We start from the raw sequence: 15,420 nt of genomic DNA, 5'->3' as shown, positions 1-15,420 counted from the left end.
AAATTTGAATATAATTTTATGATAAAACTGATTCTAATTTTCACAGAGAAATTAGAGTTCTAATTCACCTCTGCTAGCTCCAAAGACCTAATTTAAAGCTATGGATAAAACAAATTAAAATAACTACACAGCCCACAATGACAAAGAATAGGAAGGTAGTAAATGAACAGATGAGAAAATATAACAAATGCCTAGAAGAAAGAAGTGGACAAGCAGGAGAGAGTAAACCATACCTTGGAGTACACTCAAAGGGGATTACAGCCAAAAGGAGGGACTATCTGCCTGAAGCACAGAAAGCTGAGAGATTCAAGAAGACTAAATTTGATAAACTGAGACTGTGGAAGGAGAGAAGAACCAATGCAAAGCATATATACACAACAACTACTATACCCTGTCATCCTCCTAATCCCTGATGCTCAACAGATAAGTCAAAATATCAGAGAGAGTTCCTCTGATGAAATCAAGTTAACAAGGGCAACAAGGGGACCTGCATCATCCCAGAGCTAAGAATGTGATATTCTAACATTTAGAGGACCCTTGGCTAATAGCTGGTCCCTGGGCTACTTATCAAATGAAATCTACTGATGAAAATGCTCTACCCAGGTACACAAGTTGCCAGTGAGATTTTTATTATTTTATTCTTAAATATGACTGGAAAGCATCACTGAGTATTAAAGAATAGGATCAAAACAAAAATAAAACAAACAAAAAAACCACAAAAATAATCCTGAAAATTTAAGGAACAGAAGAATTCTAAAAAAATTTTAATGCCAATTAAATTCAGAGTTTCAAGAAAAAAACTGCATCTAAGAACTGGATGCTTAAAAAAAGGAACTTCCAGAGAATGAGAAAGACAGTAAAAAAAAATCCAAAAGGATGATTCAGAAGACAATTAAAAAAAAACTTCTAGAAAGTAGAAACATGGGTGAAAAAAATCAAATGTTAAGACAGAAAAGGTCTAGGAATTCCCTGGTGGTCCAGTGGTTAGGACTCAGCGCTCTCACTGCTGGGGCCCAGGTTCAATCCCTGGTCAGGGAACTAAGATGCTGCATGCCTCATGGCGTGGCCAAAAAAGAAAAAAGACAGAAAAGGTCTAAGCAAATCACTGAAATTTCAGAACAAAGGGACAATCCTAAATGGTTGTGAGCCTGGGGGTAACAAGTCTCAAGAATCAGAAAGGCATTAGACTTCTTATCAGAGATGGTTAATCCAAGAAGTATCGTCAAAGTTCTGAGGGTGAATTATTTTTACACCAGAATTCCATAACATTAAAGTGTGTGGAACAAATGAAGATGTTTTCAGAACTGTAAGTAGTCAAAGTTTACCTTTCATATCCATGTTACTTGAAGACACATTCCAGAAAATTTAGGAAATAGAGGAAAACCCTATATCCAGGACATAGCAGTCCCCACTGAGTAGACTTGAAGGGAATATACTAGAGCAATGCTGAAGGCCTAGGGAGTAATCAGAGTTCATACTGCTACAGGAGGACAGAGAGATCAAAGAATGAGGTACCCAGGGTAAAAGAATTCTAATACTACCCTTAAGAATTTGGACTAGTGTTAAGAAGGTGATAAGGGCAGGTAATGTAATGCAAGGGAAAAAAATTAGAAGTTCCAGGACAAAGAAAAAGCTGTATGAGAAAAGATTACTTGGTTAAGCAGCAATATTTTCACAGTTATAATAAAATGCTATGCTCATTTGAAACTTTTATTCTTTCCCCAAAGAAAAAAAGACAGTAATTATTAGGAGAGAGTACTTTATCAACTTTATCAATACAAAAATATAAAAAGGGCAAAGAAATGACAGAAAAAGAAGGGTAAGGAAGAGCACTATTAGCCTTACTTGACCAAGGGGACTCAAGAAATACTATCTCCTAGTTGACAGAGTAAGAAAAAGTATGCAAGGACATGGCTTAAATTTGCAAAGTATGTAAGGACATGGAAATTTGCATGGCTTCTCAAAATGTGAAACATGGATCATGATAATACAGGAGATGAATTTAATGGTACAGAGACTCACTCCTTCCTTCTCTCCTTCCTTCCATCCATCCATCCATCCATCCATCTCAGTTACTCTATATCTGCCAGGTGACATCAGTTTTTTATTTTTGGTAAAACATAATTTTCTTTAAAAAAAGATATTTAAGTTACAAAGTAAGTTAATTTTAAATAAGAAATAATAACAAAGGTGGCAGGCAGATATAGCAAAAACTAGGAACGGGTATTCAAACAAATGAAGTATGAAAAACACTTTAATAGATAAAACTAAACTTGTGGGGGACTTCCCTGGTGGCACAGTGGATAAGACTCTGCGCTCCCAATGCAGGGGGCCTGGGTTCGATCCCTGGTCAGGGAACTAGATCTCACATGCATGCTGCAACTAAGAGTTTGCATGCCACAACTAAGGAGCCAGCAAGCCGCAATTAAGGAGCCCATGAGACGCAACTAAGACCTGGCACAACCAAATAAGTAATATTTTAAAAATGTCTCAAATCCAGCTACAACAACAACAAAAAAACCCCCTAACCTTAGGGAATTTAGTAAACAGATATATTGGGAGAAGTGAATAAAAAACAGAGCTGATAACTGAGCTAAATTCTCATCTACCATTAACAAGTTAAATATTGATATATGTAGACTTAAGCAAAACACAGCAATATAAGCACATCATTCAGAGATATAAACTTACTTACATGCCAGATGAATTAAAAGCTGTAACAAAAGTGGTTTCTTTGGGGGAGTAAACCTAGGAGTGGGGAAGCGGGGAAGGTCAGGACCTATTATAAGTGCTTCTGCACTACATGATTGTTTAATGACCTATGTGTAATATACCGCTTTGGTAGGGACGGGATAGGGTGGGGCGGAAAATCAAGTCAGCAAGTTAAGTATTAGCAAGAAATAAACTGAGTAAAGGCTTCTAAAGTGACTGACACTTACCTACTGGGGCCTGGGGGGCTCCAAAGCCCAAAGTGGCTGTCGTAGTATTAAATCCAGGGGCCCCAAAGGCTCCTGTACCAAGAGGCCCTCCGATCTTAGGTTGGTTGTTCCCAAATAAAGATGCTTGTCCAGCACCAAGAGCTATGGAGACAAGAGGAAAGAAAAAGCACCACAGAAGATCCTTTGAATGTTACGCCAGAGGTCAGTTACTTAAAAATGTAATACATTTGGAAACTTCATAATAACCACTCATTTCAAAAAAAAATCTAATACAGTAAATGCTAACTATATGCCAAGAACTGTTGAGTACATCGTATATATCATAGGCAAAATACTTAACCTCTTTGTGCTTCAGTTTCCTCAACTATAACATGAGATAATAATACATAGCTTAGATATTTATCCTACGATTAAAATAAACACATATTAAGCATTGTAGAGGTCTGGTAGATACTAACATTCATTAGATATTAACTACTATCATCTCATTTAACCTTCACAAGCCTGAAGCAGGAACTATTGTCCCTATTTTACAGAAGAGAAAATGGAGGCTTTAATAATTAGCTCAATGTCACAAACGTAGTAAGTGGTGAAACCAGAGTTCACACCTCGATGCATCTGACAATACAACCAGGGCTCTTAATTGCTACTCTATAGTAAAACAGATTTCTAAAGAATTTCAAAATTGTCAATTCTCCTTAAATTTCAGTATCTGCAAATCAAATACTCAACTGAACCAATTAAAACGTCACCTTTTTGACTAACATGCAGGTTATAGAAAACCAAATCCAATATATCTTCTTTGAAGAGCAAAAAGTAACACTTTCAAGTATACCGTCTCATGAAAACTATTTCCGACAATTTTTTTTTTGTTTTATAAAAAGCTGAATGCCTTGTGATGAGGTTACTAAACAGATTCAAGTTTCAGCCTAAATCTGTGGATGAAATAAGAACTTATCTTCACCAGGGAGAAGGCCGCTGCAGAAACCTGTAATGTTTTAAAGCTTAATGAATCTTGCTTATGGACCGTGCTGTTGGCAATGATTTTAAAGTGTAAAGTGGGAAGAATTTAGTTTTTTTAGGATAAGTTATTGGCATAAATTAAAAACATTTTTCCATCCCTCCCCCACCCCAAAGAAAAAGTTAATAGCAATTTGGAAGATCTGAAGTTCTTTTTTTTTTTTTTTTTTTGTGGTATGCGGGCCTCTCACTGCTGTGGCCTCTCCCGTTGCGGAGCACAGGCTCCGGATGTGCAGGCTCAGCGGCCATGGCTCACAGACCCAGCCGCTCCGTGGCATGTGGGATCTTCCCGGACCGGGGCACGAACCCGTGTGTCCCTTGCATCGGCAGGCAGACTCTCAACCACTGCACCACCAGGGAAGCCCTGAAGTTCTTTTTAACATACAATGTTTCTTGACAGAGATATGGTTTACCAGGAAAATCACTTCAAACATATAATATAATACTTGGAGGTCAAAAATATCGAATGGAAACTGTCTTGAGATTGCAACCCCAAAAAAAGGATAGGAAGTTTACACTCAGAGAATGCATTACAATATAAATTAATGAGGATGACTCCTAAATGAACAAAGCATTCCTTAACTGTCCAACTCTCACTAATAATAATAAGATAACAATATAGCAATGGGATTATTTCACCTTAAAATACCCAGCTTTGAAACAGGGAATAAGACTTCTTTTAAAGTTCCAACCCATTAGAAACTGGTGAAAATTCCAAGAAAAACTAAAATTATATTACTCCCTTTTTTTTTTTTTTTTTTGCGGTACGTGGGCCTCTCACTGTTGTGGCCTCTCCTGTTGCGGAGCACAGGCTCCGGACGCACAGGCTCAGTGGCCATGGCTCACGGGCCCAGCCGCTCCGCGGCATGGGGGATCCTCCCGGACCGGGGCACGAACCCGCGTCCCCTGCATCGGCAGGCGGACTCTCAACCACTGCGCCACCAGGGAAGCCCATATTACTTCCTTTTTGAAAAAATTTATTTATTTTTGGCTGCATGGGTCTTCATTGCTGCGCGTGGGCTTTCTCTAGTTGTGGCAAGTGGGGGCTACTCTTCGTTGCGGTGCGCGGGCTTCTCATTACAGTGGCTCCTCTTGTCGTGGAGCACAGGCTCTAGGCACGCGGGCTTCCGTAGTTGTGGCACGAGGGCTCTATAGCGCAGGCTCCATAGTTGTGGCGCACAGGCTTAGCTGCTCCGCGGCATGTGGGATCTTCCCAGACCAGGGCTCGAACCCATGTCCCCTGCGTTGGCAGGCGGATTCTTAAGCACTGCACCCCCAGGGAAGTCCCTATATTACTCCCTTAAAGAACATGGTTTACAGTAAAAATTTCAGGATTCTTCTTTTTTCTCCCAGAGAACAAAACCTCCTTACCACCCCTAAACAAAAGGCTTAGATGAAACCTGAATATATAAAATGGATAAAAATTTCTGTTCTGGATGGGTGTGTATTTGCATTAGCCCTGAAGGAAGAATCATGAAACAGTCTAAAAATCACTATATTTCAATAACCTACAAAATAATAAAAACATGTATTTTATCCAGATCAGTCTTATATTATGTACAAATGGCTTTTTATACTTAGTGAAAGGACTTACACAAGTTGAGGGACATTCTGATGTATAATAATGTCAATTTATGAATTGTGTTATATTTACAGGTAGCTGTAGGAGTCATAAGGAAGATATACTGGTGGCACCATGGTAACAGTGGTCCTAAAAACTCTAAGGATGCTCAAAGAATAAATAAAAATGGTTATACTTTATTGAGATTTTCTAATAAATGTTAGAATTTAATTTTATCTATGGTACCTATTAGCTTTGGGTAGATTTTTCTGTGTATATCTTAGTGTAACAAACTTTACTAGATGTACCCTTAAACTTATGGCTTCATAGAAAATTTTAAGAACTAAAACTTCTCAGTATTGTTACTAAGTAACTACCAAGAAAATGGCATACTATTGATAGTGCTAATGACAGTTAATACCTGTGTGAAACAAGAAACTGATGCACCCATGATTTAATCATACACCAAAGGATAATATAAAACATTTTACACTAAGATTGGTCACTTAAATCTAGGTGTACAAAAAATTTATGTATTTGTACACTTAAGGTTTCTACAGTCGACTACTCATGAAGTACCCAAAGGCCTATGTTACATGAAAATGTACTTCTGTTGAGCTATGAGTTTGAATCTCTTATCATTCAAAACAAGAAGCTATCTACATAGGAATACCCACTTAGCTAATGACCCCCTAAAACACAGTCCAAAGCTACAATGTTATCCTAATTGTGATACCATGAAATGCAGAATTCATTAATGTGGGTATTTATATCTGATAGTCTCCAGACACATTCCTCTCAGAGCCAAAAGTCTGCTTTAGCAGACGTGACCACCAAAGAATTTCAATAGTGTGTACTCAGTGATTCACAATTCTCGTTTCCCTACATGATCTATTGCTGCTAAGGTGGGGGTGTAAAATTCTTTATTAATTTTATTTGGCTTTTAGTTTATATGGGCAAAGCATGAATTAGGATTATATAACAGCAGTGAAAATGAGATTCATTGTCTGTGAGGTACAACTGTTCAAGGAAAACCGAATATATTCAAATAAAGAGGTTGAGGTATTACATTATTGTAGAACAGAAGACAACAGCATCAGGAAAAAAAGTTATAGGCGACTTTATAATCTTAGACTACAGAAATAAAGCACTGCTAATCATAATCTGCAAGACCCAGAAGCCAAAGAGGAGAGAATGACAACTTTGACCACATAAAAATAAAACTTGTACATTAAGATATCACAAACAAAATTAAATGATAAACAAAGACTGAGTGGAAATATCTGGTAACAGACATTAGAGCAGCATCTTATCCCAGCTTAGGTTTATGGTTCATAAGCTGTCTAGCATCAAACTACCTTGAAAAAGACCACACCAAAGTTAATTTTCCTTCTGGGATTAGAAGAGAACATGATGTCAGATGTTATATTCTGCTTAAGTTTAAGGATCACATTGTACAAAAAACTACAGCTTTTTAGTTTTTATTTCTTGCAAAATATATGTAGTAGAATTTGAGTAAGCTCAAAGGCTCAAGAAGTTTACCATATGACCCAAAAGAGTTAATATCCACAATATATAAAACGTTCTCAAAAATAAAGAAACAATGATCAACAATGATTATGAATAGAGAACTGAAAGATTCAAATGTCCAGTAAACATACACAAGGGTATCCTTCACCGGTAATCAGTGAAGTGTAAATCAGAACATACCAACTTCCACTATCAGGCACACAAAGATGAAGAAGCCCAACAATATGGAAAGGGTATGAAAAAATGGGCATTTTTATAAAATATGAGCAAAAATGCAAACTGGCATTCTTTTTGGAAGGCAAATTAAAAATTGGCAAGACTGACCAAAATTCAAAATATGTGTATCTTCTGACATAACACATTAAGTACTGAAAATCCCAGGCACACCAGGACTATCAGAGGACAAACATTTTGTACAAAAGGAACAGACAGCCTCTAAGATAAATGTGCCAGCATTTTAAAATCTGGTAAAGCATATGGGAATGTTTTCTAAATCCATTTGTGAAAATGAAAATCTAGGCCTCTTATTTCCATGTATATGATCAAACAAAGGTCTTAAGTTGCAGCAATTAGATTTAGTTGTATCACTTCCTAAATCTTATGGTACAGTTCCTTACCTGTTCCAAATCCTGCACCAAGCCCGGCTCCCAGAGTTCCAGGTCCTGGTTTACTTCCAAAAATACTATTCCCACTGGTATTTGTGCCAAACCCTAGAAGGACAAAAGAATGAGTGGACTGTACATTAACACAACTCTCAATGTCCTGTACAAGGGAATTTCAAACAAAGCAGTCTGACCCTAAGTTTTGCATCCCTTCATTTTTTGATATTTAGAAATCCTAAATGGTAGGCTAATTTAATGTTTAAGTTTAAGTAAGTATAAACAGATCCCACAGTCTTCCTATTTACTTAATTGTATTTTAGACTTGAAATATCAATTCAATATAGGATAATACCCAATATTAAAGCAAAGTGATTGTGCTTGAGCTTGGGGAACATTCCCTTCGTAATACTCAAAGCCTCCATTCTATGTTTCATGTTTAATTAGTAGAAGAAAAATTAATCCCCCCAAACTTTCACTAAAAAATAAGACAGTCAACAAATCACTTCACTGAACCTAAAGGTTCTTGCTAAGAGAAGATTACCTATAAAAATCTCTACAACAGCTTTTGTTTTGAACAGATGGACCTTGTATGAATAGTAATGTGTGGCTGATCACACATGAGGAGCGTTAATGGAGTCAGACTCAAACAGCTCATAGGAGCATTCGAGGACTCAGCTAGCTGACGTTAAAAAGGGAAGATAATCTATGAATAACCTTTCTTGAATTGAATTGTTTCATTATCGGAGATGATGGAGAGTTGAACAAACCATCCTCTTTCACTATGACCCAACATTTAGAGAAAATCCTGTGATTCCCCTCTAAAATCCACAAGTCTCCCCACAAAGACACCTACACATTACATTACTGCTATTATTTCTCTTTTGTTCAGATGTGTGCACAGTTTCTGTACTCCTTTTGGAGCTAAATATCAACAAATGATAATGAACATATCATTAATCTCTTTTGATAAGAGGAAAAAAACCCCAATCACTGGCCAGCAAATCCTGTTTGTGGTACACCTGAAGTCTTTTAAAAAGGTATCATGGAGGTGAACAAGTTCAACATAACAGAATAAAGAAAGTGTCTTGGAATATATGTCAGTGTCACCAACTAAGATTATACTTTGTCAGGCCAATATTTGAATTTATATATGAATGAAAAATGTAAAGAACAAAAGTTAAAGAATTATACAGTTTGAAAACGTATTTCTAATGTCATTTAAAAATCTAAGCAAGTAACCTGACTTACTTTCAATACATTTAATTCATGCATTAAGTCTTTTCTTCAATTTTTCTAACAGCTATGGCCACAAAAATGGAGTACTGCCCACTCAAGCACAATCAATTTTCTTTAAAGAAAAAAAAACAAAAAACCCAGAAAATGTACTTGGAGATGTTGTCTTTCTGAGTTAAAATTTAACTAAAAAGGATCTTCCAACCCCATAAACAGCAGAAAACAAGATACTAGTGAACTACCTCAAACCCACAGGAGGGAAGTAAGTCCCAACTTATACTGTTTATACCACACATTTCCACAGATTCTTACTGACAAAAGTTTATCAACTCTGTTATTTCAAAACAACTTTAAAGTAAAATTAAGAACAATTAATTAATTAACAGTCAATAATTTATGACAAAGGAGCCAAGAATATACAATGGAGAAAGGACAGTCTTCAATAAATGGTGTTGGGAAAACTGGACAACCACATGTGTAAAAGAATAAAACTGGACCATTATCGTACAACATAAACAAAATGGATTACAGACTTGAATATAAGATCTAAAATCATAAAACTCCTAGAAGGAAACATAGGGGTAAGCGAGAAAAAAAACTTTCTATCTATATATGATGACAGACGTTACTTAGACTTACTGTGGTAATCATCTCACAATTATACAAATATTGGACCATTACATTGTATTGGGTGGGCCAAAAAGTGCCTTCAGTTTTTAAAGTAAAAATAAAAGATACATTTTTCATTTTCACCAAGAACTTTACTGAACAACATATTCACCCTTTTGTTCCACTACCTTCTGACATTTTTCAGCCCACTTCATAATTCTATCTTCCCAAAACTTTTTATCTTTTTGAGCAAATAACTGTTCCAGGTGCCTTTTACAGTCTTCCAGGGAATTGAAATTTTTTTCCATTAATAGAATTTTGTAAAGACCGAAATAAATGGAAATCTGAAGGTACAATGTCTGGTGAATATGGCGGATGAATCAGAACTTCCCAGCCAAGCTTTAACAGTTTTTGCTTGGTCATCAAAGAAACACGTGGTCTTGCGTTATCCTGATGGAAGATGATGCATTTTCTGTAGACTAATTCTGGACGCTTTTCATCAAGTGCCGCTTTCAGTTGGTCTAACTGGGAGCAGTGCTTATTGGAATTAATTGTTTGGTTTTCCGGAAGGAGCTCATAATGGAGGATTCCCTTCCAATCCCACCATATATACAACATCACCTTCTCTGGATGAAGACCGGCCTTTGGTGTGGTTGGTGGTGGTTCATTTCGCTTGCCCCACGATCTCTTCCGTTCCACATTGTTGTACAGTATCCACTTTTCATCGCCCATCACAATTTGTTTTAAAAACGCAATGTTTTCATTACGTTTCAGTAGAGAATCGCATGTGGAAATACGGTCAAGAAGGTTTCTTTCGTTTAACTTATGTGGAACTCACACATCAAAGCAATGAACATAACCAAGCTGGTGCAAGTGATTTTCAAAGCTCGATTTTGGTATTTTGAGTATGTCGGCTGTCTCCCGCGTGGTTTAACGTTTATTGTTCTCAATTATTGTTCCAATTTGATTGCTATCAACTTCAACTGGTCTACCCAACCGTGGAACATTGTCCAGTGAATGAAAGCATGAAACTTTGCGAACCACTTTTGACACATTTTTCAGTCACAGCACCTTCTCCATATGCTGCACAAATCTTTTTGTGCGTTTCAGTTGCGTTTTTACCTTTCTTGAAATAATAAAGCATAATATGCCGAAAATGTTGTTCTCTTCCATCTTCAATATTAAAATGGCTACACAAAAATTCACCAATTTTGATAAGTCTTTTTTCAAATGCATGCTGTCACATACAATCTAACAAAATTGTTTCAAATGAAGTTAGACAACTAAGTGCTGTTAGAGCCATCTTACGAAAAACGAACTTTTTGGCCCACCCAATACATCTGAAATATAATGTTACATGTCAATTATATCTCAATTAAAAAAAAACGCTTAAAATATCAGATGTCTATGTACACAAAGAGCTAAACTGTCCCCTTAACCATGTAGCATGAGGAACCAATAATTTATTACCAAGTACCATCTTATCAATACCCAAAAGATCTTCAACCTCTTTAAACTGTTGCTCACAAGTGCTGACATCCTGCTTGTAATTTCTCTCCTGAAACAATTCTATTCATTCACTTAACCTTAAACTAGTCCCTGTTAGGTTAATTACTAAGAAAATGAACTGATGACTCTAAAGAATGACTTAAGGATGTGGCAACATCAATTGTAGATGAACCTTTTCACTCTGTGGATTAATCACCATCATAATGAAACACAATCCCATACTGGGTAACGTGCAACCAACAATGATATGATACTACAAATCTTTGTGTAACCTTATTCCATTTCCAGATTTGTTATATGACTTATTACCAAATCAGAAGATCATCTCTGCCCACAACACCAAAGTTGATAGCTTCCCAAGACAACAGGAACATCAAAGAAAGTCTTAGTTAGATCTGGATCCCTCTGGGGTGGTAATGGAATGACAAGTTCACCCAAGAGTAAAACAAAACTTGCCACCCTGCAACCCCTACTTGTATAGGGAATCTTTCCTCTCAGGGCCCCACTTATTCATTAATAAACTTTTAGTGAGCACCTAGTCTATGCCAGGTACTAGGTCAACATTAAGGATTTAAAAAAAAAAAGGACAATTCAAATTCAGCACATAAGTAGTGAGGCATATCAAATAAAGATGAGAGTTTTCATTTTCAAATCAATAGCCTACATAAGCACCTTGTCAGATAGAAAATATATTTAATTCTGAACGTGAAGTATGCTATCAAAAAACATGCATTTTCTTTTTTTTCCTTTTTTTTTTTTTTTTTGCGGTATGCAGGCCTCCCACTGTTGTGGCCCCTCCCATCGTGGAGCACAGGCTCTGGATGCACAGGCTCAGCGGCCACGGCTCACGGGCCCAGCCGCTCCGCAGCATGTGGGATCTTCCTGGACCGGGGCACAAACCTGTGTCCCCTGCATCGGCAGGCGGCTCTCAACCACTGCGCCACCAGGGAAGCCCAGAAGATAATTTTTAAGAGGAAAAAGGTCTACAAAGTCTCTCTGGGGAAGAGGGAGTGACAGTGATTTAAAAAAAAAAAAAAAAAAAAAAAAAAGGCTGAAAAACACTGATTTAACCCTTAAGTATCTTTCCCATCTTACTTCATAGATAAGAAACAAATACACAAAATTTGATATCCATGCTAACCAAGTCTACTGCCTCAAAACCATTCTTTCATCGAGCACAGCCAAAAAGAATTACAGGTAGAATGATAATCATTACTAGGAATGAATGAACCCAACAAAAGGGGTTATAAAACTCAAATCAAAACATTAATTTAGGAATTGGCACCTGACAAGGACCTATCTATCTCCTTCACATAGTTCATATTTCCATGAACACATATAACTTTCCAATGGATGCTTAATGTAGCCTCTTTCTCCAGTACACGATCATTAAAAAAACTCACTGAAGGGCTTCACTGGTGGCACAGCAGTTAAGAATCCGCCTGCCAATGCAGGGGACACGGGTTCGAGCCCTGGTCCAGGAAGATCCCACATGCCACGGAGCAACTAAGCCCGTGCGCCACAACTACTGAGCCTGTGCTCTAGAGCCCGTGAGCCTCAACTACTGAAGCCCGCACGCCTAGAGACCACGCTCCACAACATGAGAAGCCACCACAACGAGAAGCCCACGCACCGCAAGGAAGAGTAGCCCCCGCTTCCACAACTAGAGAAAGCCCGTGCGCAGCAACAAAGACCCAACTCAGCCAAAAATTAATTAAATAAATTTATTAAAAAAAAAAACTCACTGAAAAACTGTAACTGCTGACTTACGGCAAATGGCCATATGTTTGTACTCATCACCCACTAGATATCCAGAACCTAATGTTGCATCTGGCACATGAAATCCTTAAAACAAATATTTCAACCACTATTCCCCTTGGTAATGAAATGAACTTTTCATATATGATTTATCTCAAAATACATTGAATTTGTTTGAAAACTTAATTAGGTAGTTATAAAAGACAGTTAAAATAATAGAAATAATGTTTCTATTAAACGAATTTAAAATTTTCCAGCATATCTCTGGAAAGTAGTATAAGGTTTGTTTTTCTGTTATTCAATCTTACATATATTTTCCAAATTTCTTCCAATGAACATGTATTCAAAAATACACACAGCTATAGGAAAACTAATGAACAGTCCCCCAAATCAGAGAGGCTTCAACTTCCAATGAGAATCATTAAATCTCAAAAAAACAACAAAACACAAAACAACAACAGAAAGTTAAAAAAAAGAATCATCTAATCTCATCTGTTTACTACTTCCCTGCTTGAAACCTGGCCTAACAGAATGTGTTATCTCAAGCAAATGTGTTTCACTTATTGTTTCTCAATTATTGGTGAGGTAATCCAAAGAAAATGATTCCTTATTTTGAAAAAAATCTACCTCCATTAGAGAACTAACATTCTGCACAGCACTGCTACTGCATGTGCTGAATGCCCCATTTTATCCAAAGCAGGGAGTCAAGAGAATATAAATTAGTTAAGGCAATTTACATACATCTCTTCCAGGCATCTCAACCCAAGTCCTTGATTTTAAACCTTTCCCTCTGGAACCTCATATCAAGCCACAGCTTACCTGAGAATTTTAAAATATTCCCAATAATATGAATCAGGAGAATGTGTGGTATAGTCAGTATAACTTTAAGAGAGTCAAACCTGCTTTTTATATGTACCAAAATTGGAAGTGTTTGTATTGGTTCCTAAAGTCAGGGTTGGTTTGTTACCAAAGAGCCCGCCACTGGTTGTACCAAACGAAGGAGCACTGGTTGTGCTGGTTCCAAATGTAGTAAGCTTGTTATTGCCAAACAGGGTCTAAAAAGAACACAACACAGGAAAATATTAAGTAGTATAAAGATACACTCCAAACAGGAAACAGAGGTTACCTTAGGTACACTGGATTGGGTGTGTGGTAAGGGAGAGAAGATATCATAATTTTTATTAAAAAGGTATAAAGAAGGATGAATAACTATCAGAAAAACATACTAATCTGAGCAAGATTAACAAGACAGAATGCTCCTGGCTTGAGAAGTTAATGGTAACACTTCATCAACCATAATATTTCAGTGAGACAAAGAAAACAACAACAACAACAACAAGTCAATCAAATATTTTTTACCTGGTAACAGAAACGTTATCATGTATTTAACGTGCCAGTAGAAAGAGTTACAGTAAAAAGTTTAAACATGCTACAACATGGATGAAACTTCAAAACATTATGCTAAGTAAAACAAGTCACAAAAGATGTGACTCCATTTATATGAAATGTCCAGAATAGGTAAATCCATAGACAGCAGGCCTGAAGTGACTTGGGGGAAATGAGAAGTGACTACTAATGGGGATGACGTTTCTTTTTAGGGTGACAAATATGTTCTAAAATTGACTATGGTGATAGCTGCACAATCTGTGAATATGCTAAAAACAGCTGAATTTTAAACTTTAAAAGGGTGAATTGCATGGCAAATGGATTATATCCCAATAAAGTTGTTAAAAAATAACTTTCTGAAGCATTAGGTAATTTTCTCAATTTCTCACCTCAAATAAGAAATAATAGATTTCAATCTCCATGAAAACAACCACATGATTTGGGAACTTTTCCTTTTTTTTTTTAAACTGAAGTTCAAAGCTTGTTATAATGCGTACATAATACAGACATATAGTTTCTCTAAGTGGTATTTACTATTGTTTTTTAGGTCAAGTGTATTCCTATATAGTAATTTTTTACTTAAATGACTTAACAAGGAAAAAAATTTAGTTAAGCCTCCAGTGGCATGAAGACCTTCAGAACACCAACAATTTTAACAACTTGATCACCACCAAAAATACTTAATTAACAAATACGATACTAACTTATCACCCAAAATAGAAGTTAGAAATAGGAATTTAAAATTACCTGATTTGGGGCTTCCCTGGTGGCACAGTGGTTAAGAATCTGACTGCCAGTGCAGGGAACCTGGGTTTGAGCCCTGGGTCAGGAAGATCCTACATGCTGCGAAGCAACGAAGCCCGTGCGCCACAACTACTGAGGCTGCGCTCTAGAGCCCACGAGCCACAACTACTGAAGTCTGCGTGCCACAACTACTGACGCCCGCATGCCTAGAGCCCGTGCTCCGCAACGAGAAGCCACCACAATGAGAAGCCTGTGCACCACAACGAAGAGTAGCCCCCTCTCCTCGCAAATAGAGAAAGCCCGCGTGCAGCGGCGAAAGCCCAACACAGCCATAAATAAAATAAATAAATAAATAAATATTTATTTATTTAAAAAAGAAAAAAAAACCTGATTTTAAGAGCAAAAGCACCTCAACTTAAACTCAACAATTTAACCAACGGGAGTGAAATTTTACTAAAAGAAGTAAACTCCACATAAGTATTGAAACAAACAAGTTTTAAAAAGAACTTACTTTTTGAAAATAAACCTA

The 15,420-nt window shown here is 37.0% G+C and overlaps 1 protein-coding gene and 1 non-coding gene across 12 annotated transcripts in view; one reads left to right on the top strand and one right to left on the bottom strand.

Moving 5' to 3' along the window:
• Positions 1-15,420, bottom strand: part of NUP98 (nucleoporin 98 and 96 precursor) — a 104,071-nt gene that overhangs the window by 61,506 nt on the left and 27,145 nt on the right. For 6 of the 11 annotated variants that reach the window (XM_049713875.1, XM_049713874.1, XM_049713872.1 and 3 more), the window contains 3 exons: positions 13,678-13,816; positions 7,668-7,760; positions 2,940-3,080 (listed from right to left, as the gene is read on the bottom strand). In XM_049713875.1, the coding sequence (XP_049569832.1) occupies positions 2,940-3,080; positions 7,668-7,760; positions 13,678-13,816 (373 nt within the window). The remainder of the gene's footprint in view (positions 1-2,939; positions 3,081-7,667; positions 7,761-13,677; positions 13,817-15,420) is intronic. The other 5 variants (XM_033405576.2, XM_033405573.2, XM_033405569.2 and 2 more) reach the window with 3 other exon arrangements.
• TRNAE-CUC (transfer RNA glutamic acid (anticodon CUC)) lies at positions 967-1,038 on the top strand. The gene has a single exon. It is a non-coding gene; the product is annotated as a tRNA-Glu (tRNA).

Source organism: Orcinus orca, chromosome 8 (assembly GCF_937001465.1).
Source record: "Orcinus orca chromosome 8, mOrcOrc1.1, whole genome shotgun sequence".
Lineage (NCBI taxonomy): Eukaryota > Metazoa > Chordata > Mammalia > Artiodactyla > Delphinidae > Orcinus > Orcinus orca.
The sequence above is the reverse complement of the archived record's forward strand: the minus strand, read 5'-3'. Positions and strand labels throughout refer to the sequence as shown.